This window comes from Lutra lutra, chromosome 18 (genome assembly GCF_902655055.1).
Source record: "Lutra lutra chromosome 18, mLutLut1.2, whole genome shotgun sequence".
NCBI lineage: Eukaryota > Metazoa > Chordata > Mammalia > Carnivora > Mustelidae > Lutra > Lutra lutra.
In genome coordinates, this window is record NC_062295.1 from 39,767,758 (window position 1) to 39,795,304 (window position 27,547).

At 58.1% G+C, this 27,547-nt stretch overlaps 2 protein-coding genes across 4 annotated transcripts in view; one reads left to right on the forward strand and one right to left on the reverse strand.

Annotated features, from left to right (window-relative positions):
- The window catches only part of ADAP1 (ArfGAP with dual PH domains 1), a 51,183-nt gene extending 42,658 nt beyond the window's left edge, over positions 1-8,525 (forward strand). Inside the window, exons 7-11 of the mRNA XM_047712819.1 lie at positions 4,428-4,511; positions 4,694-4,756; positions 5,294-5,365; positions 5,540-5,768; positions 5,850-8,525. Coding sequence (XP_047568775.1) covers positions 4,428-4,511; positions 4,694-4,756; positions 5,294-5,365; positions 5,540-5,768; positions 5,850-5,878 — 477 coding nt within the window. The 3' untranslated portion in view covers positions 5,879-8,525. The remainder of the gene's footprint in view (positions 1-4,427; positions 4,512-4,693; positions 4,757-5,293; positions 5,366-5,539; positions 5,769-5,849) is intronic.
- On the reverse strand, positions 8,355-26,930 carry GET4 (guided entry of tail-anchored proteins factor 4). Of its 3 annotated transcripts, none has more exons than XM_047712820.1 (9): positions 26,655-26,927; positions 21,831-21,909; positions 21,467-21,548; positions 20,797-20,946; positions 15,571-15,709; positions 14,041-14,181; positions 13,866-13,941; positions 13,703-13,775; positions 8,355-9,199 (listed from the first exon to the last, which is right to left on the reverse strand). In XM_047712820.1, the coding sequence occupies exons 1-9, from the start codon at positions 26,807-26,809 to the stop codon at positions 9,114-9,116; spliced, it is 981 nt and encodes a 326-aa protein (XP_047568776.1). In that variant the 5' UTR covers positions 26,810-26,927; the 3' UTR covers positions 8,355-9,113. The 3 variants fall into 3 exon arrangements, with proteins under 3 accessions (XP_047568776.1, XP_047568778.1, XP_047568777.1); XM_047712822.1 differs by lacking the exon at positions 26,655-26,927 and adding an exon at positions 22,323-22,722; XM_047712821.1 differs by lacking the exon at positions 8,355-9,199 and adding an exon at positions 9,206-11,325 and having other exon boundaries at positions 26,655-26,930.
- Positions 26,931-27,547: the final 617 nt, after the last annotated feature.

The following is a 27,547-nucleotide window of genomic DNA, read 5'->3' on the forward strand; positions in this document are numbered from 1 at the left end:
CCTGATGAGACGTGAGCACCCCCTGCACGACCCGCTCGGCCGTCTGCTCATCTCCAGAGCAGGGTTTGTCCGGGTCCCGTTTGGCCCAGTTTGGATTTCCGTTGTTCGCTTCTGGCGTCGAGCTGTAGGGCTTCTGTTTTCTGGATATTAGGCCTGTATCAGATCTGTGCCCTGAAAACGTTTTCTCCCAAACTGGGGCTTGCATTTCACTCTGTGGATAGTGTCCCCTGAAGCACAAATTTTTTTATTTTTCATGAAGTCCAATTTGTCTTTTTCTTTTGTCACCTATGCCTGTGGTATCAGACCAACAAAATCCTTGCCATATCTGACGTCATGAATCTCTTGCCTCGTTTTCTTCTAAGATTTCTATGGTTTGGGTTCTATGTTTAGGACCTTGATCCACTGAGTTAAATTTATCAAAGATTTTATTTATTTGAGCGAAAGAGAGAGAGCACAAGGGTGGGGAGGGGTGTTGGGAGGGGGAAAGGGAGAAGCAGACTCCCTGCTGAGCAGGAAGCCAGACTTGGGGCTCGATCCCAGGACCCAGAGGTCATGACCTGAGCCATCCAGGCGCCCCCTCCACAGTTTTTTTAATACGTGATGTGAGGTTAAGAGTCCAACTTCATTTTTTTGCCCGTGGATATCCAGGTTTCCCAGCGCCGCTGCAAAGACTGTCCTTTCCTAGTTCGTGTTGATGCACTTTCTCAACAAATGAGACCGATTTCTGGGCGCTCTCTTCTACTCCGCTGGCCCATGTCTGTCTTTATGCCGGTGCCATAGTCACGCTCTACTGTGACTTTGTTAAAAGTTCTTCCCGTTTTGTTCTTTTAGGATTACTTGGCTACTTGGGTTCCCAGATATTCCATGTGCGTTTTGTCAAATATTTTATCAACTAAGATGATCGTGAGGTCCGTTTTTCCTTCATTCTGTTCATGTGGTGTACTGCCTTCTTCAGTTTCATGTGGAGAATCCCTTGAATTTTAGGACTAAATCTCACTTGGTCATGGTATCTAGTCCCTCATATGCTGCTGAATTCTGTTTGTATCTTGTGGAGGATTTTCGCATCAGTGTTCACAAGGGATACTGGTCCGTGCGGTCTTTTGTATTTGTGTCGTGTTGGTCTTCAGGCTATGCTGGGCACAATACCAACACCATAACGGGGTGAGTTAGGAAGTGCTCCCTCCCCATCGATTGTTTTGGAAAAGTTTGGGAAGGACAGTGTTGGTCACTAAGGGTTTAGTAGAACTCACCAGGAAAGCCGTCAGGGCGTGGCTGTTCTTTGTTGGGAAGTTTTGATGATGGATCCAGTCTCCTTACTGGTTCAGGGGCCCACTTAGATGGTCACTTCTTTGTGATTTGGTCCTGGTGGGTTTTCTGTTTCCAGGAACGTGTCCACTTCACCGAGGTGACCCTGTTGTTGGTGTACGGCTGTTCACGGCATGCTCTCCTAGACCTTTTTATTTCTGGTAGCAGCATCCCCAGCCTTGTGTCCGATTGTCGTGACTTGAGTCAATTTCTTAGTCCCTCCAGCTCAAGGTTTGCCGATTCACTGATCATCTTCTGTCTTGTGCCCTGTGTACGTGTGGCCGGCAGCTTTTTCTCCCTTGTTTGTTGGATTCCTGTCGTCTTCTGTGTTTAGTTTATGTGCAATGTTTGAATTCCCTTCTGATTTCCTTTTGTGTATCTTCTGTAGCTCTTTTCTTCCTGGTCGCCGTGGGGATTACATTTAACATCCTAAATTTATAATCTTCTAAATCGAATTTATAGTAGTTTAACTTCAGTAACGTGCAGAAACCCTGTCCCTGCACAGCTGTCTGCACAACCCCCTTTTGGTTGTCGGTGTCACAGTGTTTCATCTGTACACGCTGTTGCCCCAAGACAGAGTCATTCTGTTAAATGCAGGATTTCCTAAGGTAGGTATAAAGAAAGATTTGCAATTACAAACAATTAACAGTAATAGTAGCTTTTAATTCCTGCTTACTTTTTTCCTTAGAAGTGCTAGTCTATTTTTTTAAAGATCTTGAGAGCAAGAGAAAGGGACAGCATGAGCGGGGTAGAGAGGGGGAAACGTGCCTCTTCTTTGGCAGGGAGCCCAACATGGGAACTCGATCCCAGATCGTGACCTGAGCCAAAGGCACACACTTAACTGAGCCACCCAGGTGCCCCCAAAGTCTTAGTCTTTTAAGTCATGCAAGGTAGGTATAAAGAAAGGTAGAGAACGCAAAGTGGTCACAAAACTTCCCTGAGCTCATTTCTCCACAGAGCTTCCAGTTACTACTGTCCCTCCTGTCATCCCTGTTCCTGGTCGTAGGGGAAAAGCGCTGCTCTTCCCTACAGCACGCGAGGGCAGCGGGAGGCCTCTCATGTGGACACTTGTCCGTCTAACCCCTTTGGTTTCATTGTGAAGAGGTGTTGTACTTTGTCAAATTCTTTCCTTTGCTTTTTCTGCACCTGTTGAGATGGTCTATGGTTTTTAAGTGTGTGTTGAGGCGACCGATCTCGCAGATTGGCTGGCAAATACTGAGCCATCCTTGGATCCCTGAAGAAACCTACTTGGGGTGAGCAGCCCTTTCAGTGTCTTGCTGGATTGGGTTTGCTAGAAGCTGCTGAGGGTCTCTGCATCTGTGTTCATCGGGGTACGGACCTGTTGCTCTTTTTTTCACTGTGCGTCTGGTTTGCTATCAGGGTAACACTGGCCTCACAGAATGAATCTGGAATCTTTCCTTCTATTTTTTTTTGCTATGGTTTGAGAATAGCTATTCGCTCTTTAAGTGTTTGGTAAAATTCATTGGTGAAGCCATCCGGTCCTAGACTTTTGTGTGTTTTCAGTTTTTTGGTTACAGATTTCATTTCGTTGCTAGTAATCGGTATGTCCAGATTTTCTATTTCTTTCTGACCTGGTTTTGGAAGATTATATGTGGTATTAACAGCTTTTAGGTGAGACATGGCTGAAGGCACATGTGCCAATCTTCAGCTTTATCTAGAAGCCTCCACCCTCGTCATCTTTGGGACCCCGAGCCCAGGGTCCTTCTCTGTGTGGGGCATGATACTCTGCTGCTGTGCGTGCCCAGCAGCCTCCCCCACTAATGTTAGAGGGTTGTGGTATGGCACCTGCCTGGGCTGGGCCCCGTGCCTAGATACAGGTAAGCCCGTTTGCCATGGCTCTGCCCTCTGTGAGTGACTGCACAGTTCGCCAGTAGAGACAGGCAGGAGTCAGAGAGTCCTACTTGTACTGAGGGCTGGGAACAGTGACTGTGCATAATGGGGGGGCGGATCACAACCCAAGGGTGATGGCAGGTATTGGGATGGCATGTGCAGAGGCCCTGTGGCCAGATGGAACATGACAGACCTGAGCAGCTGACAAGGCTGAGGCTGGCAAAAAAGGAAGGGCCTTTGGGCTGGGGAGAGCCCGTAGGGCATGTAGCTGGGCTGTGGACTGTGTCTTTATTGGAGGGGCAGTGGTTTGCCGGGAAGTTGTCACGGCCGAAGTGGAACTTTCACTGAGCTGTCCAGCTGCTGCAGTTTCAATGATTGGAGGGAGTCCCATGCTGGGGAGCAGGCAGGAGATGATGCCTCCTAAGCCCAGGAAAGGGACTGGAGAGTTCACTGATGACCAGAATGCGGTTGGATGTACCATGGGTGAAGAGGGCTGTGGGCAGGGCCCAGAGTGTACGTCCTAGCCCGGATTGGGAACCCTGTGCACTAGGTGGGGAAGACAGCAATGGGGGCACACTGCAGGGCAGGGCTGGTGAGGTGTGGCCAGCTCCCGGGGGTCGGGGGGCGCGCAGCTGGTGGGGGTGGCGGAGGAGGCATCATTTCCACTATGGTCTGGTGTGGGATGACCCCGTGAGCAGGAGTGGGCTCCGGAGCCCTAGAGGCGTGCGGGTGCTGGGTGGCCGGCAATGGCCAGGTGTTGGCAGGGGAAGGAGGGATTGGGCTCACCCAAGTGGGGCTGACTCTAGCCTCTGGTCAGCTGGGGGCTCTGCACGGCAGCGGGAAAGGGAGGGGCTGCGGGTGCACCCCATCCAGCAAGGGGTTTGGCTCACACAGAGCAGCTCTCCTCCTCTTTCCTTTGGAGATGGGAGGCAGCAGTTCTGGGTGGATTTAAGAATAGATGAGCCTTGCTCTGGGCAACATCTTTGGTTTGTAAAAATAGCCCCACTGGAGAGAAGAACCACCCCATACCTGAAGCTGCATCAGGGCCTGGGGCCGGCTGGCTTGGACATCAGTCTCCCCCCGTTTGTCCCCTGCCCATCCCGAGCCGGTTGGCCCCAGCATGGCCTGGCCCCTGTGTGGAGCCATCGCTGTCCACCCAGGCTGGCCCAGGGCCATCCCCCAGCAGGTCTGCCTCCCACCTGTGTTCATGGCTGCCCTCGGCTGGCACGCAGGGGGCAGCGCTCAGGGCCAACACCCGCTCTGACCCGCAGGAGATCGTGGACTGGTTCAACGCGCTCCGAGCCGCCCGCTTCCACTACCTGCAGGTGGCCTTCCCCGGGGCCAGTGATGCCGACGTGAGTGCTGGTGGCTTGTATCCGCTGGGGGCTGGGGGGCTGGCCAAGGGCCTCCACGTACCCCCTCCTTTTTTCTGGGGCATGTCAGCTCAGCAGCAGCGAGCCGGGGGGGGAGGGTGCTGGGGACACACTGGGGGAGAGTGACTGGGAGGGCCCAGGCCTGAGCCTGTCTTCTGCCCTAGTTGGTACCGAAGCTCTCCCGGAACTACCTGAAGGAAGGCTACATGGAGAAAACGGGGCCCAAGGTGGGTCTGACCGGCTGGCCCGAGCCCCTCGGAGATCAGGGTCTCAGCTACCCAGGGCTAGGGTGGCCGTGGAGGGTCAGAGTGCCAGCAACAGCTCCAGGCAAGGACTTTGAACACATCACTTTGGTGTGGATGGCCCTGGACCCCACAACCTTCTGTAAGCGGGGGCCCTGTGGACCCAGGACTGTGGGGCTTTAGGTCGGGCCGAGCCTGCCTCGTGCCTTTGCCCCCTTCCATCGGTCCCTAGAAGGGCAAACTCGGCCCCTTCCCTGCCTCGTGGAGGTGTACACATGGTAGCCTCACAACCCAGATGGGCTCTAAGGACAGGAGACCGGTAAGGAGGAGGAACTGGTGTGGTGGGGGAGGGGAGGGCACGTACCTGGGAGGAATAGCAACAGGCCCTGGGTGCAGCTCCCTGGCAGAGCAGGACGCGGCACCGCCCACAGAAAGCACAAATGAGCGAAGGATGAGTGAACGCATGTGGGGGTGCCCTGCCTCAGGCTGACCGGCGGGACCCCGGCACTCTCTGACCCACAGCAAACAGAAGGCTTCCGGAAGCGCTGGTTCACCATGGATGACCGGAGGCTCATGTACTTCAAAGACCCTCTGGTAAGGGGGTCAGGGAGGGTCTCAGCCCAGATCAGCTAGGTGGACATTTCCGCTCCTACAACATGGAGACCAGCTATTGTCTGCTGGCTGCAGGCAGTGGGGATGGGTCTGGGCTTCCCCCACTAGGAGCACAGCTGCCCACTTGCCTAGGGGCTGCCTGGCCTCCGCCCACAGGATGCCTTTGCTCGCGGGGAAGTCTTCATTGGCAGCAGGGAGAGCGGCTACACGGTGCTGGACGGGCTACCGCCGTCCACCCAGGGCCACCACTGGCCCCACGGCATCACCATCGTCACGCCAGAGCGCAGGTTCCTGCTGGCCTGTGAGACAGAGATGGAGCAGCGGGCCTGGGTGGAGGCTTTCCGGAAGGTCGTGGACAGGCCGATGCTGCCCCAGGAGTACGCAGGTGAGTGCGGGTGGGGTGGCAGGGACCGAGCCCAGCACCTCCTGGGTGGCTATGACCGGCTGGACGCCTGTCCTTTTCCAGTGGAAGCGCACTTCAAGCATAAACCCTAACGAGAGACGGTTCTGGAGGCCCGAGGGAACCGGACTTGTTGGAAGTGGCCCTCGAGGAGGCAGCGGCCAGACTGGGGGGCTGCCAGATGGAGGAACCAGCTTCGTGGCCCCGGCCCCAAGCGGCAGCCCCGGACATGGCCACGTGGGGCCTGAGCTTTAGCCACTAGGACCCTTTTCTCTGGAACCTCACTGCAGGCCGGCCCGACCTGCTCTCAGACCCCACCATGCTGCTGCCCACCGCTGTGACCCCTGCCACCCCGCCCCCCGAACCACCCTTCCTCTGAGGCCTGGGCCTGGCCTCCTGGCTCAGGGCAGCCCGGCAGCCCTTCCCTACCTGCCCTTGCCCCCTGCCCGCCTGAGCAGGACCCTGCCCCTGAGCAGGCGGCCAGGCTGCGGGGACAGCGGGCGGCCTGCATGCCTCTTCTCCCCTCCTGCCCTTCCCCCACGTCTCTGTCAACAAGTATTTATTGAGCTACCTGCTGTGTGTCGGTCGTGGGGTCCTGGGTGCTAGCATGGGGCACAGCATCGTTGGCCTCAACCAGCTGATGTGGCACGTGCCTGAGGGCCTGGGGGCCAGAGGCACCGGGGGGCTGCAGCTCACTGGGCCCCAGCATGCCTAGGTGGGGAGGGAGAAGGGAGGGTCAGTTCCTGTTGACCGCCGCCCCCCCACCGGCCACTGAGCCCTTAGAAGACGGAAGCCCAGAGTGTCCCCCCACCCCCGCCGGACCCAATGTGCCACTGGCCAGCCGGCACTTAAAACCCTCGAGCATCCTCCCCAGGGGCCCTGGCTCCCTGTCCACCCTCGGCGGAGGGTTGGGGGGACAGAAGCAGGGGTACCTGCTGGGTGATCTGGGTGGCCCCTCAGCCCCCCTCCTATACCCTCAGACAGCCCTGGACCAGCCCTTGAGAGGTCTAGGACAGGGATCCCCAAGGCAGGGTGTCCTGTCACGCCAGCCCTCATGTCCTGCTCCATAGTGGCCCCTTATGTAGGTCAGGAGCTAGGGTGTGGGCTCTGGGTCCCTAGGAGGACCTACCTGCTGGCCTCTCATACACACCATGAAGTGCGGACGTCCCCAGAGGAGTGCCCCAGGGCCTCTGCCTGTCCTCGTGGGCCCGACTCCCATGACCCCATCTCCCTGCTGCCCCTGAGCATGGGCTGGCCCACTCAGAATCATGTAAACCTGGATGGGGGGAGCCAGCTGCAGGGTCAAAAGAGGACAGCAGCCCCCCCCCCCACTCCCATCTAATCTCTGGACCCCAAGACAGCTGGGCCGGGGAGTAAGGACAGTCCCAGGGTCACCCAGGGTCCCTGCCCCATTCTGCCCCAGGCAGGTACTCCCTCCCCAGCCGTGCCAGACGCCACCATCCACAATCACCAGCCTGTTGTCCCCGCTTCCAAATAAGGAAACTCAAGCCCCAGAGGCAGGGGGTCTCCTCCTAAGTGGAAATGAAAAGCCAGAGGTCCCCAGGACTGCCCCTCCCCTTGTGGGGAGCAGCCCCCAGCCACATGTTCTTGGGGAGTGGCCTTCTAGACCCTCTCTGAGCCAGATGCAAGGGTGTCCTGCCCAAGACACTAACATGTTAAAAAGAAACACTTACCACTGGCAGGAGAATTTCTCCCAACAAGGCAGGAAGCTCATGGCCTACAGATGGTGGTCACTGTGCTGACGTCACAGGCCTTGGCACGCCAGGATGCTGGTGGCTGTGGCCTTTGGGCCGGCGTCCACATCCCTCATGCTCCTCCGTAGAGATGTGGGCAACCCACGGCCTGCACAGCTACACACGGGAGGCCGCATTCCCAGAAAACGACAGCATCATTCACAACTGCACAAAAGACGTGGCAGTGCTCACAGGGAAAGTGGGGTCAGGTGCATGGGCCCACGGCCCTCCAACCCGGGAGGGAGGTCTCCACGTGCTGAGGATCGAGACAGACGCTGCCACCAGGAGGAGCATGGCGGGACACAGGTGTGCGTGCTCTGTTTGTCTATTCTGTCCGGGGCAAATTCCACAAAAAACCCCAAGTTCTGCTCCAATGTCCTGCCCACCGACTGCGCTGCACGCATTTCGTCGTTTCAGAACAAGCATCACGGCACCAGGCAGGGGGCCCACTGCGGGCCTGGGGCCTGCCCCTGGTGAGGGCTCCCTCCACCAGCAGCCTCCTCGGAGCGCCCCGCGGCGGGGGCCTGCCGGGGTGGGGGAGGGGGGACTCCACACTCCTTCCCCCACCCTGGTGGCCTGCACTTAGAACCTGTGACAAGGCAGGACCCCACGGGATTTGGGGTCTCGCATTTAGAGAAACCACCACCTCGTAGTTACACACCAATCACAAGACCCCGACACTGGCCACTCGTAGCTGCCCGCAGCGCCCCCTGCGGGCACGGCGGACACAGACCTGGCCACTGCGGATGGGGTCTTGGGCCCGGCTCCCCGCCCGCCAGCCTCAGGAGCTCACTCAGAAAGGACAAGCGCCGCAAAACCCAGTATAAAGGATTTATTTCAACTCAACAAGTAACACAAACCTTCGTTTAAATTCCATTTTACAGTCAAAGAGGGTGTATATCTCACTCCTCCCCATGCATGATCACTGTGTATTAATCTACAACTCTTACTTTAATTGTGAAAAAATAAAGTGTTTCCCTTCTCGTCATTGCTCTGCGAACATCTGGTACAGCGTCAGTGGGAAAGGGCACATCTGCTCGCTCCTGGACTGGTTACAAGGTTAACACCTACCACGCCAGGTCAAAGGAATCCATCACCCAGTGAAAATAAATACCACGTCCCGAAACGTGGAAAGGATCCTGCTCCCGCTGTCAGAGCTGCCCCAAGGGGTCGTGGCCTCAGTGTGGCCTGGAGCAGCCGCCCAGATGCTGTCTGGGACCCCAGGGGACATCTGCGCAGGGCTGGTGGGACGGCGGCCACCCCCCATGCCACCTGCGACAGGGTCGGGCCCGCGGGCGCGCGCCAGACACCAGGTCGCCTCCCCAAGCAAACCAGACACAAAGGACAGGGAAAGAGGATGGTAGCGCAGCAAGGCCCGTGCTTTATTGTGGGTCAGTCTGGGGGTGCAGGGCGGCCCAGCACAGCCGCTGCAGGCCCCGCAGCCCCGGGCCGGCGCCGAGGCCCACGCGGCCCCTGCCGCCTCAGGCGGGACCCCACGGCGGGAGCCCCGTGGCGGGAGCCTCACGGCAGGAGCCCTGGGGACGAGGGCGTCTTCATGCAGGCCAGGCGGGCGGGCTCAGTCGAGCTCAATGGGGCTGCTGTCGTCCTGACTGTCCTCGCCCTCCTGCTCCGAGGCGCCCATGAGGCTGCTCAGAAGATTCCCTGGAAGCAAACGCAGGTGCCGTCAGGGGCACAGCAGCTGCATGTGCTCGGCACCCCTGGCTGCCTGGGGAACCCCACCTGCCAAGCTGCCGCATTCCCGGGCTGGGATGGCATGAGTCCCAGGGAGTGCTCAGCGTGCCTGCAAGGACCTGGCAGCTGGGGAAAGACCCTGAGTGCCTACCCGTGGGATACAACCCGGCTGCCGGACAGCCCTGGAGAATCGTCCTCAGAACCCCGTCCCGGGGAGGCCACTGCTAAGCGGGCACGCGCGTGTGCATCACGGGTTCACGGAGAGGTTAGGACGTGCACCCAGGTGGAAATGGTGGGGCTGCCACCACTGACAATTATCTAATTTTTAGTCAAAGGACAACGATTCAATACGAACTCAGGAGATCAGAAAGTCCCCCGAAGCCAAATCACCATGAAAAGAAACAAAGAGAAACATGAGCAAGGTCGTCTGCACAAACTCAGGCCCATGAAATTGGGTCCAACGAACACGCCACTCGCGGCCCGGGCACTGGGAGGGGCGAGGCGGAGGTTCCAGTGGGAAATGAATGGGCACCGGCGTCGGCACCCCTGTGTGAGGGGCGACAGCGGTGACACAGCAATAGCAGCCCAGTTCAGACACACGGCCCCGGCCAGGCCCGCACGGGGCTGAAGCACCTGCCACACAAGGTCCAACAGCCACCAACGACTTTCAAAATCATCTCAGACCAAAGACCTTTCCACAGAGCGTAGTTTGGCTCCAAGGACACAAATCCCACCCAGGCCAGCCCTGCAGGGCCCCTGGGGCAGGGTGCCGCCTGGATCTAAGAGGGGGGGCATCACGGAGCCTGGTGGGACCAGCAACCCCTGCCTCGCCCCCATCACCTGGGGCTGCCTCCACTCTGGCAGGAGCATGCTGGCATCTGGGTGGGGGATGTGTGCCCCTTGCACAGACCAGCCACCTGTGACTCCGCAATGTCTCCCCAGCAGGAAGCTGAGGAGGGAAGCCTCCGTGTTGTCGGGCCGCAGGAACCCTCTCCGGGGCTGTCTAGGTGGGACTAGGTGCGTGTGGGTGAACGATGAACTCCGGGAAACACGATCAACTCAAAAATACCACCACATTCAGGCTCTGAAAAGCCACGTTCAAAAGAACTAAACCGGCCTCTGGCTGGTGAAAGGAAGAAGTCTGCACGAGACCTCGGGGAAGGCCAGACCATGTCGCCAGGCAAGGCAGACACGGGGCGGAGGCCTGGCCTCCAACACCCACCAGGACCAAGTCACAAAGAAGTGACCGTCCAAATGGGCCTCTGAACCAGTAAGGAGACTGGATCCATCATCAAAACTTCCCAACAAAGAACAGCCACGCCCTGACGGCTTTCCTGGTGAGTTCTACTTAATGACCAACACCGTCCTTCCCAAACTTTTCCAAAACAATCGAAGGGGAGGGAGCACTTCCCAATTCATCCAACACGGCCAGCAGAACCTCAGAGATGCTACGAGAAAAATCACAGACCAGTGACCCCTGTGAACGTGGAGGCTACACCCTCAATGGACCTCTGGAAAGCGGACTCAGCAGCACAATGAGGATGACACACCACAATGAGCAGCTTTACTCGTGGAACGCACGGAGGGCCCCCCTGAAAACCCGCCAGTGTGATGCCCCACGCCAGCACGAGGGGAAGCCCACACGGTCGTCCATCTCTACTAATGCAGCAATAGCGCTGGACTAAACCCGACGCTCGCGTACAAGCACTCAGCAAACTGGGAACAGGAGGCGCGACCTCCACACACTGACCGCCGTCTCGGAAAACCCCCCGGCCAATGTGATCCTCGACGGTGAAGGACTGAGAGCTCCTCCTTGGGGAGCAGGAACGAGGGGAGGGCGCCCGCCCTCACCACCTCCATCCCATACAGTCCTGGACACTCCGGCCGGGGCCACTGGGCATGAGAACGAAGGAAGAGGCATCTACAGCGGAAAGGAAGGAGCAACACGATCTGTCTGCGTAGGACATGGTCTCATATGCAGAGAACCCGAACACTCCAGGAAGGAGCTGTCGGAGTAAGGGAGTCCGGCAAAGGAAGGGGGCACAAAGTCAGCACGTGAAAACACGCTGCGTTTCTTTACGCCAACAATGAACAATCTGGAAAAGAAATGATAAAAATATTCCATTTACAACAGCATCAAAAAGATTAAAATACTTAGGCACTGACCTTAACCAAGGAGACGAAGGACTCACCCATGAAAACCACTGACCACCACGGAGAGAGACTGAAGTCATTAACACATGGAAGCACTGCCCGGGTCAATGGGCTGGGGGGCTTGACACACTGCCTAGACCAAGGCCACCCAATGCCATCCACAGATTCCCTGCCGTCCCTTTCAGAATCCCCATGGCTTGTTTGTAAGAAAAACATCCTAAAACGTGTATGGAATTGCAATGGACCCAAACAGCCAAAATGATCTTGAAAAAGAACAAAACTGGAGGGCTTGCACTTCCTGATTTCAAAACTTCCTACAGAGTAATCCCAGCAGTGTGGCATGGGCACAAAGACACAGAAAGCCCGAAGAACACAACAGAGAACCCAGAAATAAGCCCATGTGCATGGTGGTCAAGCCGTCTCTGACTAGGGTGTCAAGACCACTCAGGGGAATGAGTCTCTTCAGCAAGCGAAGCCAGGACACTGGACCCCTACCTCACACCAGGTACAAAAACCCTCTACAGGGATCAAGGACCACTGTGGAAACCCAAAACCAGTAAAATTCTTAGAAGACGACATGGGGCAAGAGCCTCACAGCCCTGGGCCGGATGAGGACATTAGGGATTGACACCAAAGGCAGGAGCAATGGAGGAGAGACACCTAAGCTAGACTGGAGGAAAATTTCGAATTCTATGCATCCCAAGGCAGTGCCCACACAGACAGAAGGCAGTGGAAGGTGAGCAGACAGGATTTTGGGGACAGAAACGACTCTGCAGGGCTCTAATGTGGACACGTGTGCCCAAACCTATAAACGTATAGCATGTAAAGTACCCCCAATGTGAACTCCAAACTTCAGGCGACATGCTGTGTCCGTGCAGGTTCAGGGTTCTGACACAGTCACCACTCAGATGGGGACGCCGTGAACAGCTGTGATGGGCAGGGATGGAAACGGATACACCTTTCTTTGTATCTTGCCGGGAAACTAAAACTGTTTTCATTTACCTTTTTAAAAATAATTATTTATATTTTATATCTATTTTTTCTACTTATTTTAGAGAGAGTGCACGTGAGCGGTAGGGCGGGCAGAGGGACAGGGAGATTCCCAAGCAGACTTCATGCTGAGCGCAGAGCCCAACATGGGGTTCGATGTCGTGACCCTGAGATCAGGACCTGAGCCGAAACCAAGGTCGGATGCTCAACCACCAAATGTACCACTCAGATGCCCCACTGAAAACTGCTTTTAAAAAACAATGTCTTAAAAAAAAAAAAGAGGCAATCCAGAGAATGGGAGAAAATACTTGGGAATTTTATATCCGACAAGGGATCAGTATCCAGTACAGAGAAACCACCCCCGATTCAAAAACAGGCACGTGACTTGAAAGGACACAGAGACCTACAAATGGCTAATAAGCACAAGAAAGGCCGCTCAGCACCACTCATCGTCAGGGTGACGTGACTCAGAGCCACGGTGAGGGCCCCACACCCACTACCGAGGCACAGACAACAGCAAACATGGCGGGGACGTGGAGAAACTGCCCCTGTGCCAGCTGGCGCGACGGGGAACAGGGCCGCTGCCATGGAAGACAGTCAGGCAGCGTCTGAAATCACACTGAATCTCGCCGTGCCCCAGCAATCCCACCTTGGGGGTGTTCCCCAGAGCAGCGGCTGCAGGGGCTCAAAGAGAGGCACACGCCCCCGTATTCACAGTAGCACATGGGGTCCCCCACAGAGGGATGGGCGACGCAGTGCTGTCCATCCACACCACGGAGGATGGGCTGGCCTTCTAAAGGGAGGAACGATTCCCCTGCCCGCACAGGGACGAGCCCCAAGGACATGAGCCAGACAAAGAAGGGCACGCACGGGGACCCCCCACACAAGGACCTGGAGTCATCAGACTCACAGACACAGAGAGCAGACGGCAGGGCTGGGGGAGCAGGCAGGGGTCTGTGCATCACGAGGACAGGGTCTCCATGGGGGGATGGAACGTCCTGGAGCCGGATGGGGGGATGGTGCCCCTGAACTGGACACTGAGAAATAAACAGCAAATTTTGGGATATGTGTATTTTACCAGAATAAGAAAAGAAGAAATCCACTTTGGCTCTGTGCCAAAGGACAGGGAGAACTAGGGCCAACAGGACCCTCTCGGCTGTGTCTGGGACTCTGCTGGAGAAGGACTTCGAGGCCAGGCAGAGACACGGAACCGCAGGAGAGCGCCCCGACAGCGTCAGGGGAGAGAGAGCCCCAGGGAGAGGCCAAGGGGTGACACGGCCATGGCGGCTCTCCTCCCTCCCACCCAGGTGCACCCTGCTTGGGCCTTACCTAGCAAGCCCCCGTAGGAAGACGTCTGCTTGGGCGGCACGCCGAAGAACAGCTGTCCTATCCTGTCGAGGTACTGGAAGGGCAGGGGCATGGGGTCACCGGGGAGCCCACCCCCGCCCCCGCCCCCCAGATTTCCTGCCCCACTGCGGCCCTGGCCTCTCACCTCGTTGTACATCGGGTCCCGCCGCAGGGACGGCTGGTACTGCTCGCACAGCACTGTGAACACTGTCAGTTTGCCCCTGGAACACAACAGGGGGGTCCAGCTCCGTTTGCATGACAGTCCCAGAGGGCCCCCCAAGCCCAGCGCGGCCACACGCCCCGAGCACCCAAGGGCTCACCCGTCCACAGCCAGCAACAAGAACCAGATAAAGTTGAGCAGAGGCTGCACGAACGGAGGGCCGTGCTCGATGGATGGGTGCTTCTGTGTGTACGTCGTGAACACCACTGACGCGCTGCTTTTGTTCTTTAAACAGAGAAACCTGGAACCAAGAGCTCAGTAAGGGGGCTGCTGGCGGAGGGGACGCCGTGGCCTTTAGCAGGGCTCAGGTCCATGCCGGCTTGAGGGAATGCTGGCCGACAGCTGCGGGGCTGCCCGCTCACACCATCCTGCAGCTCCGGCAAACGAGGGCCCGCTGTGCTGAGCTCTGTGCTCAGACCAGCTGCACCCCCGTGAGCAGGGCACCCCCACCCCTGCTTGCCGCAGTTGACCGGTGAAGGAATGCAGCTTGGGAAGGTGACCATCCCAAGTCAACGGAGCTCGGATGCTGTGGGGAGTTCCTCAACGACAGCTGGTTTACACCCATCGGGCCCCTGCCGACAGAGCAGTCAGCCCAGGGGCCCGAGCTCTCTGTCCCTGGGGACGTCTCTGTCCACAGGGGCCCTGGGCGACAGCTGGACGAGCTGTGGTGGGGGCCTCCACCTTGTTAAGGGATAAGGGCTGAGAAGAAGGTGTCTGGTGGTTGCACACGATCCCGCCCAGCCTGGGGACTCTGAACACTGTATACCCCACAGGCTGGGGCAGGGAGCTCCGGTGTCTAGGAAACGTCTGTTTCTGAGTTGGGGACGGCAGCCCTGCGTTGCTGTGCAGCAGAGCATGGAAGCTCCAAGCGCTGCTGGGTGTGTATGGTGAGTGTTCTGGGGCCCCAAAACCCCCTCAAACTCGTAAGACGTTTCCTATCCCGACGCCCAGCCACCAAACCAGAGTCTCTCTACTGGACAAGCACGGGCAGGAGAAGCCTGGAGCAGGCCTGCTACAGGCCAGGTCGGAGATGAGGAAGCGAGGAGGCCTGATGGATGGGGGACAGACTTGGGACACAGCTTGTGGGGAACCTTCAGACGTGCGGGACGCCTGGGAAGGCAGGAGCAGGCTTGGGAAAGCTTCAAAGGCACACGCACTCCCCATTCCAATACACCTCAGAAAATTTACTAAATATACATGCCCGTGGCACCTTGGGGGCTCAGTCGGCCAAGCGTCTGCCTTCAGCTCGGGTCATGGTCTCGGGGTCGCAGGATTGAGCCAGCATCGGGCTCCCTGCTTAGCAGGGAGCCTGCTTCTCTCTCTGCCTGCCACTCCCCATGCTAGTGTTCCCTCTCTTTCTCAGTCAAATAAATAAAATCTTTTAAAAAATAAACAGGCCCTACAAGAAACAGTGGCCTGATGCTAACAAAAACAAAACCCACCAAAGAGGTGATGTGAGAAAACAGACACTGGGGAGCCACAGCAGAACGCTAGCTCTGAACAGGCACTCGCGGCCGCGGCAGCCTGACAGAGTGGAGAGGGACAGCGTGACCTGTCCTCGGTGGGAGGGGAAGGGAGCTATCTGCGGCAGCCGTGCAGGGAGACGGGACCCCACGAGCGTGGTACTTACTGCAGCACGGCCTGGGCCACGAACATGTCCACCTCGCTGCGGAAGCCCCTGGAGGTCGAGTACTCCACCAGCATGTGGGCACAGCCCTCGCCGTCCGCAGAGTGCAGGAAGTGGTACCGGGACTCACAATAGTTCTGCTCTACAAAGGAGAGGGGACACAGATGAGTGTGCATGGATCTCTGTGCCGGCCCCTGCCCGGCTCTGCCACGTCACGTTCAGCAACGCAGGAAGCTTTGGGGCTAAGAACACCACAGGCACATCTGCTCTAACGCTCAGCTGTTCGTAACCACTTCTATTTTTTAAAAACAACGACCAAAATCCCAATCTTCTCAACATCAGTAAATGACTCAGGCTGTAAACTTGCTCTCCCCATTCATCACCGGAAAATCGATCTACCTCCTGCCCCTCTCCCCGCCCCACCCCCGTGGACAAAGCACAGGACACCCAGAGTGGCTGCGGTGCCAAGCAGAGCCCCAGCCTAGGCCAAGCCACCCCCCAGACCACCTCCCCCGACCGTGGTCCATCTCCTGGAGCAGATGGGATCACATCCGTCCTGCTCACAAGCCACCTGGTTCCCACACCTTTCCAGGGCTCAGGCCCCATGCCTCAGCTGCCTCCACCTCCTGCTGGGAACACCTGCTCCAATGGACCCAGCTGCCCTCCCGCCCAGAGCAGTTGCCCTCAGGGCCCAGACTGCCGCCTTCAGAAACACAGAATAACTCTGAGTCAGCATTTCTCTGTGTACCTGTGCTGTCTCTCCTCTCTCCCTCAGTCCCCCTGGATAACTTTCTGGCTTTAGAGTATCGTGAGAGCAGAAGTTAGGCAAAACCACACCCACAGGCCCTGCCCCGCACAAGGCTCCCTCCACGAACTGGACTGGAACCCGCACAGGAGCAGCTCTGGCATAGTGTGGGCCCGACCGCAGACTGCAGCAAAGCAACCTCTTCAAAGCCAGTCAAGCTTTTGGGTTTCCCAGGGCGCGCAAGAGCTGTGCTGAGACGGGGGTCTGCGGAGTGTGACAGCACGGTCTAAAGCCCAGGTACGGGCCTCCAGAAACAAATGCTTGATGGCTACAAGACGCTAACCAGCTCCTGAGCTTCCAGAGAGTCCTCATCGTTGTTGCTGGAGGAGGGGCCTGCCTTGATATTGGTCGCTGCAGACTGATCGGGGCTGCTGGCGGTTGGGGTAGCCGTGCCACGTTCTTAAAATAAGTCAGCAATGATGTTTTCTGCATTGACGGGGTCTTCCCTTCAGGAGGGATTTCTCTGGAGCGTTTGATGCTGTCGGTAGCATTTACCCACAGGAGAGCATCTTTCAGTGTGCGAGTCAGTCCTCTCAAACCCCAGTGGTGCTTTATTAGCTCAGCTGATGCCATCCTCTGTATCCTCTGTGGTCACTTCAACAGTGGCCACAGCATCTGCACCAGGAGCACATCCCATCTCAACAGACCACATTCTTTGCTCCTCCAGAAGACGCATCTCCTTGTCCGGTAAAATGTGAGATAGCAGCGGTTCAGTGCCACGTTCAGGCTCCACTTCTGATTCTAGTTCTCTTGCCATTTCGCCACATCGGCAGTGACTTCCTCCACAGAATCCTGAACCCTCAAGTCATCTATGGGGGTTGGAATCAATGTCTATCAAACTCCTGTCACTATTGATGTTTTGACCTCTTCCTACGAATCATGGGTGTTCTTAGTGGCATCTAGAATGATGAATCCCTTCTGGAAAGTTTTCAATGGACTTTTCCCAGAACCATCAGAGGAATCACTGTCTATGGCAGCGAGAGCCTTACAGAGTGTGTTTGTTAAATAAGAAGACATGAAGGTTGCAATGCCTCGTTGATCCATGGGCTGCAGAATGGATGTTGTGTCAGACATGAAAATGACATCTCTCCTGCTGCCCATCTCCATCAGAGCTCTCGGGTGGCCAGATGCTTTGTCAGCAAGCAGTAATATTTTGAAAGGAATCTCTTTTTCTGAGCAATAGGTCTCGAGAGTGGGGTTAAAATGTTTAATAAACCATGTTGTAAATAAACACACTGTCATCCAGGCTTTGTTGCTGCATCTACAGAGGCCAAGCAGAGTAGATTTAGCATAATTCTTAAGGGCCTGAAGATTTCCATATGGCACATGAGCACTTGCTTCAACTTACCGTCACCAGCTGTATTAGCCCCTAACAGGAGTGTCAGCTTGTCCTCGGAAGCTCTGAAGCCGGGTGTTGACTTCTCTCCAGGTACGGAGGTTCTGAAAGTCCTGGAAGGCATCTCCTCCTCTCCAGCGGTTTCTTCTATACTGAGAGGCTGCTGTGGAGCGCAGCCCCATTAGTAATGACCTCAGCTCAGTCGTCAGTGTCACTGGCCACAGCTTCTAGGTTACCACGCACTTCTAGGTTATGGAGAAGACTTCTTTCCGGAATCTGCCTCGAGCCGCCTCTACCAGCTTCACAGCCCCCTTCTGCAGCCACCTCGCCTCCCTCAGCCTTCATGGAATCAGGGAGACTCAGGGCCTCCCTCTGGATCAGGCTCTCGCTTGAGGGAACATCGTGGCTGAGCTACTGTCCCAACCACTCCAACCGCCTCCACGTCAGCCAGAGGCTGTTTTGCGTCTCCATCATCCAGCTGTCACCAGAGGGGCCCCTGTCACGTCCTTCTGGAGCCTGTCCTTTGCATTCACTACCTGCTCTTTGATGCAAGAAGCCTGGCTTTCAGCCCACCTCAGCTTTGGACACGCCATCCTCACCGAGCTTAACATTCTGCAGTTTGTCATTTAAAATGACAGACATGGGACTCTTCCTTTCTCTCGAATGCAGAGAGTCCACCGTAGGATGAGGAACTGGCCCAATTTCGATATTGCTGGATCTCAGGGAACAGGGAGGCCAGAGGAAGGGGAGAGACCTGGGAGCGGCTGGTCGGTACAGTAGTGAGCACACACATAGTTATCCAGGAAATTCACCATCTTCCATGAACTTAGTTCCTAGTGCACCAAAACCAGGACCATATCAAAGACCATGGTCACAGACCCCATAACAAGTTATAATGAAAAAGCCTGTGCCATTGCCTGAATGACCGACGGTGGCCCAGGGACACCAAGGGAGCAAGTGCTGTCGGAAACATGGCACCAGTGACCTTGCTACAGGCAGGGCTGCCACAAACCCTGAGTTTGTGAGACACATAGTAGGACAGAGGGACTGCATGACGGACCCCCACACACAGCGAACGTCAGGAGGGGGCACGCTGTGGAGAGCAGACTGGCAGGATGGCGGGTGGCTCCGTGCCCACCGGGCCACACCTGCCTGGAGGTCCCGATTGGGGGCCCGCCCCCAGGCACTGCAGCTGGACAGACATCCCTAAGCACGGCCTCTGGACACAAGCTGTGGACACTGTGGGGCAGGACAGGACATGGACTTTGCACTTGTCTCCCTTGGGGCTTGTGGCTCAGGTACTACGTGTGACTGCGGTCTCTTGAATTTGAACATCGTACTAGTAACCGTCCATGCCTTACAGCTGGCTCCTAGCCAACGAGGGCTCTGAGGGACTCCTGCGGCCTGAGTTCCTCTTCTCAGCCACAGATGCAGGGTCATGCCCCATTTCCCTCCTGGTGTCCTCCATGCACCCCCAAATATTGCCTGGGCAAAAGTGGTGCCAAATACTGCTCGCCAGCAATCACGGTTTACCACAGGTGCCCGCACGCGCAGACTCAGCACCCCCTGAAGTCAAGGTGGGAGTCAAGGGCGGGGGCTTTTGGGACTCCCCCACCCCCGCCAGGCTGGCAAGCACAGATGGCCTCTCTCCGAGGTCAGTGAATAGGACATACCAGTGTCCCGTGGGCAGGACAGACAGAAAATACATGGGGACCACGCCAGTAGGGTGGCCTAGGGGATGGAGGAACCCGCCACCAGCAGTGGGTGAGGCCAAGGCTGGAGGAGCAAGGCGCCCACAGGGAATGCACATTAGAAGAGGAGGGAGCCCAAGATGGCCTTGGCCTCAAAATGCCAGATGCTGGGACACCTGGGTGGCTCAGTTGGTTAAGCAGCTGCCTTCGGCTCAGGTCATGATCCCAGCGTCCTGGGATCGAGTCCCACATCAGGCTCCTTGCTTGGCGGGGAGCCTGCTTCTCCCTCTGCCTCTGCCTGCCATTCTGTCTGCCTGTGCTTGCTCTCTCTCCCTCTCTCTCTGACAAATAAATAAATTAAAAAAAAAAAAAATGCCAGATGCTCTTCCTTGGGCCCCATGTGCTTCTTGGGTGGGCATGGGGAAGAGACTCAGCCGCACCCTTCAAGGAGGGCTTCCTTAACTGTCCAGACTTTGAATGGACGTCTGACCATTTTCTCTTCCTATCCCTCTGGGGTAAGGGTAGTGCTGGCAAGCCAACAGGCAGGAATGGAGAAACCTCCTGCCTCGTGGGTCACAGTGGGTGGGGACACACAGTGGAGTAAGCGCACGGCCCGCAGATGCGCACACAGCTGGCTTCCCAGCCTGCACAAGGGCCGGGTTCATGGCGGGTGCCCACCACGTGCGTGCTGCTGCATGAGAAACAGCAAGAAGGCACCCTGGGCCCGCTGGCTGTGGGGGAGACAGATCCGTCTGTCTGACCTCCGCACGGGCTTGCTGGAAGCAGGCTGTTTCTGGAGGAGCCTGCTGTCACAGCCATTCCTGGTGAAGGTCGTCTCCAAGTGAAGGACGGTGCCCCTCAGCTCCCACCAAGGCCCCGCCCCGCCCCACGCACTGCCGGGCTGCCGGGAAGGCTGCGGCGGTGTGAATGAGCTGCCTGGGGGTGCTCACCACACAGGACAGAGCTCTTCGAATTCTCCAGAACAAATGCTGGTCAGAGCACCCAATCATGTGCCTTTTCCAGTGAGCAGCAGCCTCTCAGCGCGGGATGGGAACCACATCCAGAAACTCCCAGGATCCCCCCTCCCGGATCCCCCCCATAAATGCTTACTCAGAAGCTGAGATAAATATGAAGAAAACACAGAGCAGGTGCCATCAAAGGGCCGGTCTGGGGAGGATGTCCCAGAAAGGAGACTGGGGGGTGTGCCCGAGGCCCACGGACAGGTAGGGCCAAGACAGTGGAGAGCAAAATCTCCCCTCATATCCAGTGTTCCAGGAGTTTACCTGATTAGAACAGCTAACCCAAATAAAAGCCACGTACATAAAAAGGGACAGCTGTTACCGGGACCGCCAGCACCCGCCCAAGAGTAGCTCTGTGCATAGGTGCCCCAGACCTACCTTTCCACAGCGTGAGGGCCAGCAGCTGGTGGAGCCGGGGGTGGCCCAGCTTCCCAGATCCTCCACTGGACCACTTCAGGGCTCGAGACACAAAAGCCACTCGCTCTGGGGAATTGGGGTCCATCAAACTGAACAGTTTGGCCAGATTTTCTAGAAGAACACGAATACAGACTCTTAGCCACAGAAACACGCTACTGCTCAGCTCTGTACCCCACATCTTATAGTTGAGAACAACTACTTTGCTTCAAAACAAGGGAATCAGCGTGCTGGGGTGACCCCATGTCGCTATGGGCCCCAGGTCCCAGGAACCCCCAACCAACCTCTCGGCTACAGAGCCAGCAGCCACATGCTCTTTAATGGCCTCACAGCTCAGCGTGTGCCGGGAAGCGGCAGGGAAGAAGGGGGGTGCTCCAGCAGGAAGCTCACCCACAGAGGAGCAAGGCCTGGCGGGTAGGGGGATAACTCGTGGGAGTGCAGCAGCGGGTGCAAGCCCCTCCTCCATCCTTCCAGCTGGGCAGTCTCTAAGGAGGACGTCCCCCACTGCACATTAACCACATGGGGTCGGCAAGCCAGGTCTCCGGGACAAACCAGAGCCCACCATCGCCAAACAGTGCGTGGGGGTGTCACCACTCCACACGCGCAGGTGCCTCCCGCACAGTAAGAGCCTCACCCAGCAGCTCATCCGCCACCTCGACTTCCGCCTTCTCCAGCGACTCTAACACCAGCATGGACAAGTCCGCAGCACTGTTTTGCTATAAAACATGGAAGCGAGAATCACAAAAACTGAGCTCCGGCTCGTGCTCAGCAGCCGTGGTGGACCTAAGCTAAGAAGACCACTCCGAGCACAGAGCTCACTTGGCAGCGCGGCCTGAAGGACCGAGACCCCAGCTGCACGCGCAGCACCTCAGACAGCGCCCCACGATGTGAACACACTGGCCCGGCAGGGTCAGGGCCAAGCACAGCCTGTAGTCCTCCCCCAGGCCTCTCCCAGCCTGCAGGCCCCACGCACGGAAGGGGACGAGGTCGCTGTGTACCTGGCCGTGGCTGAAGAACAGCAGCGCCCCCGAGCACATGAGCTCCCGCGCCTCTGTGTGCTTGTTCTGTGACATGTACCTGTGAGACAGAGAGCGGAGCCCCAGTTAGGTCCAGTCGGGCAGACAGCCCCCAACGTACAGGAGAGCTAAAGCACACGGTCCCGCACACAGGCATGCAGGCACGTGGGCGCACGGGCCTCCTACCAAAGATGGAGTGCAAATGCATTCTCTTTCCTGAGCCCACCGCCCCACCCGGCAGTCACGGCACCCTGCCTCCTGAGTCTGTCCAGCCTCCACACTGGGGTGGCTCCACAACCCAGGTGCCCCTGGTGTGCACGGAGTCCCTGCTGTCAGCAGCTCCAACCTCGGGGGGCCAGCGGACTTGGGCGCCACATGTGACAGCAGCGCCGGCAGGGGGCACTGTCTGTGCCCAAACAGCCCTAGAGCAGCTCAAAGGTTTCGGCAGGACCCAGAAAAGGCTGGATGACTTACACCATGAGGCACGTCCAGCCACGGTGGTAGGAGCTGCATGCGGGACACAGTGTTACACTGGGGTCCACTGGAGAGCTAAGGGTCAAGGCTGCACTCGGGTCGGGACAGCGAGAGCTCCAGGATAGAGACCTCTCGGGTGGGGGACACGCACACGGATGACCGCAAAGACCGTGCGACCACCCCTCCCCCACCCCTGTGCTCTCCTCTTGCCCCTGCAGCCCCCTGTCCTGCCTCGCTATCCCACTTCGAGCACATTTCTCAGTTTCCCTGAACTGCAGAGACAGAAACACAGAGCAGCCAGAGCCCAGCCCATAACTAAACCCAAACAACGGGGCGATGGTCCGTCTGCAACAGACGGCGTTCAGCGAAGCACCGCTGGGCCCCAAAGTGCACAGCAGGAGGGAGTGCCTGAAGGCCGCACGGGACCAAGCACGTGCTGCCGGATGCTCCAGTCATCGGCTGGAACTCAGCTCCACGATCCTCAGAAAAGAAGTACAACCAAAAATACAGCCAGTAACGTCTGTGCCTCCCAGTCCAGACACGACAAACTAGAGATACTAAAGCAGCAGCCCCAAGGGGCTACCAAGACAGACCAACACCAGACACGCGCACCAGGGAGCCTGTCTGCAGCTCACCGGGACCGACAGGGCAGGGGGGAACGTGAGGGCTTGGTGTTCAACTAACCACAGAAAAGGTCTTTTCTTCAAAAAGTTCCATAACCAGACACCTCCCTCCCCGCCCCAGAGAACCCAACCCCATCACAGTCACACACAGGGGAACCCAGTGGGCCCAGACACGGCCCCAACAGGAGACCCCATCTGCTGGGTAGGGGGGTGGGGCCAGCGAGAAGAGCCTGCACCCCAAGAAAGGAAACCACTGCCAGCCCACCATCATCTGCGCGGCCTGCGGTTTCTGCAGCAGGACTTCTGTGAGCCGTCTGTCTGTCTCTCTCCTTTACACATGTACACAGCCTACTCCCACACCAACCGAGCTCATCCCGGTCTGGTTCTGCTGGGAGCCGCCCTGCCCACCACCCGTGGCCAGCACTGCCACAGGCAGTTCTGGAAAGACGAGTACGCGGAGGCACACCACCTCATGTTGCCATTTCCATGGACACATAGGCACTTCTAAGTGACAATCTCGCCAGCGTGCTACTGCTTACACAAGACGTGACAGAACTCTAGACTCCTCCGTCTGATGCAGTGCAAGTGACAACCTCTCAAAACACCCCATGAAGGAAGCTGCCAAGGAGCAGGTGACAGCAAATACCTGGGGTAACAGGGCCTGCTTTCAAGCACCCACAGCGGGTGCCTCCCCTCCCGGGGTTGGGGGCCAAAGAGGAGTGAGGCGATGCGCCACAGCCAGCACTCGTCCCATCCACATGAGATCACCTGTTGCAGATCAAGGAAAGCTGGGGGCGGATACAGGCAATGCTGAGAAATGAGCGTCCTTCTTTCGGCAGAACTCAGGGAACGGGAAGGGGTTTAGTTGTCTTGAGTCCAAGGCTTGGGAGGTTGCTGAGAGCAAAGGGAGCAGGAACCCTCCAGCCCGGCATCATCCACGCAGCCCTGCTGCCTGCACCCCCATGCCCACACCTTTGGAAGGTGTACCTGCTCAGCGTACCTGGGGGACACATGCTGGTGTCATCTGCCAGCTGCCAACTGACTGGAGGCGGGGGGTCGAGGGTGGGGAGCAGAGGGAGAAGCCGACTCCCCATGGGGCTCCATCCCAGGACCCCAGAATCATGACTTGAGCCAAAGGCAGACGCTGCACCAAGACACCCAGGCGCCCCAATAAGTTTTTCTTTTAAAAATTTTTCTTCATTTGATTTAAGAGGCAAAACCACGCAATTCTCAGAAATGCCCCCAGGGGGAGGCAGGCTGGCTGCAGAGCCCCTCCTGGGAGTTGACTATCCCAACACTGGGCCAAGGAGCCCTATGGCCACCCCGCACAACAGCCATGAAAGCCAGAAAGTGGGTGGAGGATGACCAAATGCCCATAGCACAAAAGGCCTGGAAAACAGACTCCCTCCTCCTGGCAGAGAGCGGTCTGAAGACACTGGGTGGCCATCCGCTGGCACCAGCTGAGCCACCGGGCCTCGACTACTGCCCACAGCTGAGGCAGGTGCACCGGGGAAGTCCAACCCACTGGACTGCCCGATTCCATGCCCCCTCTCCTTCAACTGCTGTGAAACACAACAATTAAAACGGTGCAGTTTGGGGGGGGGGGGGCGCCTGGGTGGCTCAGTGGGCTAAGCATCTGTCTTCGGCTCAGGTCACGATCCCAAGGTCCTGGGATCGAGGCCCCTGCTTCTCCCTCCCACTCTGACCCTTCCCTTGCCCAGGCTCCCTTGCACATGTGTGCACTCTCTCTCAAATAAACAGAATCCTAAACAAAACAAAACAAAACAAAAAGACCAATTTGGCGAATGTATCCAACAGGTGAGTGGGTAACAAGCTTTGGGTCCATCACAGGACAGCATTCGGCAATAGAGATGAACTAATGCTTTACACGTGGGGAAATCTCCAAATAATCATGCTGTGTAAACTCAAAATGCACAAAAAGTGGGCATGATTTCACTTACAAAACATTCTAGAAAATGCAAATCAAACTACGGGACCACAGAGAGCAGTGAGTGCCTGGGGGTAAGGGGGTGTGAAAGATGGATTCTGAGAACAGAGAAAAGAACCTTAGCAGTGAGGGCTGTTCTCCCTATCTTGGTTGGTGATATGTTCCCATGAACCTATGGGCCAAAACTCCTCAAACTGTATGTTTCAGGTAAACAAATATAGACATGTATGTTGACTTACAAAAAGGCCCAGAATCTAGTATAACTCAGTGAATCAGACTTGTCCAAGAGCCACACCCCCAGGAGGGTCTCAACAGGGCTGGGATCACAGGTCTGCATGGACAGCACCCTGGCAGCCAGGGACAACTCCAGGATAGTTCAGCCAGGCCTTAAGGACGGGTCACAAACGCCACCATTAACTTTGTCCCCAGTGGGGCCAGTGGCAGATTTCTTTTTCCCAACTTCTGAGCAGTGCCGGTGCACACCAGATGCCCCACAAGGAAGCCAAGGCTGGCCTTAGATCACAGAGCACACATGGAATTCAAAGCCAAGTCAAGGCTGGAGTGGTGGAGAGCCTGCTTTCTATCACCACCCCCAAACACACCGTGGGCACAGAGACTTGCCTCTTCAGGCTCATCCCACAAGGCAAAACGTCTCAAAACGGGAAACATTGTTTCTTGTTGGGAAAATGGGAGTTTTGCTGATTAGTAATCCCTAGAACAACAAGCACCTAGGTCAATCTGGAGCGCTCGCAAAGCTCCGCTCACACGGACTTCTGGCAGGTGAAGCTGCCTACGTCCAGCAGCACGCACTCCGACCCGGGCTCCTCCAGGCAGCGGAGCGGAGCATGGCCGGGACAGGACCTCAGAGTCTGCGGAGACACTGACCCCTCTTGCCACTTGCATATCAGAGTCTGGGCCTGATGGTGAAAAGCCTCCCACGGCCCTTCAGCTCCCCGCCACACAGCTGGGGCAGAAAAGGCCCTCCACGGACCGGACTAAAAACTCTTGCACCTGTCGTTCAGGCCTATCCCTCCCAGCGAATCCCCTCCACTGCTCCACCCGGACCGTCCAGGGTCACCGAACGCCCCGCGCAGGCGACAACTCGGATCACAGCAGCCACGCGCTACAGCACAGCTCTCGTGGCCCCGCAGCCCAGGCGGGGACCGCCGCAGCCCACACGACACCCGCCGACGCGGCACCTTTGATTTCAGCGCGCCCGCAGCAGTGTCCGCCCCCCGCACGCGCAGTGAGACCCGCGCGGCCCCGGAGCCCCCCGCGCCCTCAGCCCCCGGGACTCATCGCTGGGCCCTCCACATCCCACTCCCCGCTCCCCCATCGCCAGAGCCCGCGGCCGCGCAAGTGCAGGCGCGTCGCCGGGCTCAGGGACACGGCTGCCCCAGCGCGGGCCGCTGGGGTCGCAAGGGCCGCGGGGCAGGGGCACGTTTCCCCAACACAACCGGACCGCCGGGGACCGCAGAGCCCGGGGCTCGGTCCTGGCAAGACCGCGGATGGGCGACGCCGGGTCGGGGCCCGGAGAGGGGAAGAGGGTCCGGGAGGGGGGAGGGGAGACGCCGGGCAGGGGCCGGGGCCGGGTCGGGTGTCCTCCGTCCTCGCCCCCCGGCCGCCCCGGGCTCCGACCGCCGCGGCGACGGGCAGCAGCGCGGGCCAACGGGGGCGCGGGGCGGCGGGCGCGGCCAATGGCAGGCGGCCGGGGGCGGGGCAGCGGCGCGGCGGAAAGCCCTGGAAGGCGGCGGCGGCTACCTGAAGAACAGGGTCCGGTACATCTGGTGCGCCTCATAGTAGTCGCCCTTCTCGACGCTGGCGCGCAACTTGCCCTCCACGCGCTGGACACCGCCGCGGTTCCGGGCGCCGTTCCGTGCGCTCTCCTGCTCGGCCATCGCCGCCGCCGCCGCCATCAGGCCGGCGCTCCGCGCAGGGCTGACGCTGTCGCAGGCGCGGTCGGCAGCGCCTCTCGGCTTCCGTCCCGGCGGCCGCCAGACGCCCTCTACGGTGGCCCGCGAGGAGCCGCGCGCAGCTGGAGGCGGGCGCTTCGGCGGGCGGCCACGTGACCGCGGGGCGGGGCCGCGGCGGGCGGCCACGTGACCGCGGGGCGGGGCCGCAGAGTCTGCGAAGGGACGGCCGTGGGGCCGCAGGGCCGCGGGGCGGAGCCGCGACGGGGCTGGCGGACGCCACAATGGCGACGGCGCGTGACGTCAGAACGCGGGCGCCGGGCCTCCGCGCCACGGATGCGCCCAGGGCGGGTGGCCCGAGGCCCAGCAGCCACCAGTTGAACAGTCTTTGGGATGCCAGGATTCTGAAATAAAAGCTGTGTTTTCGTGCTTTCTGCTGCGGGCCGCCCCGGGGAGGTGAGGGTGACTAAAGCCGCGTCCTGTTTGGCCCGGTTTGGGGACCAGAGAGAGAGCCAAGGCCAGGTGACACGTCACCGCTCGAGGAGCCGCGGTCGGTCCGCTTGGACACAGCACGGACTGTTAACGCGGAGCTGGCGGTCTGGGGGAGAGGGGACAAGAACGGACGCGGGGTCCGGACCCGGGGGCGGGCACGGGTACAGGTTTTCCATCTGAAGGCCCCTGGATTTCAGGGTTAGCCAACTCTCGAGACGCCCGGGGGTATGCAGTAGAGAGCTCCTGTTTGCA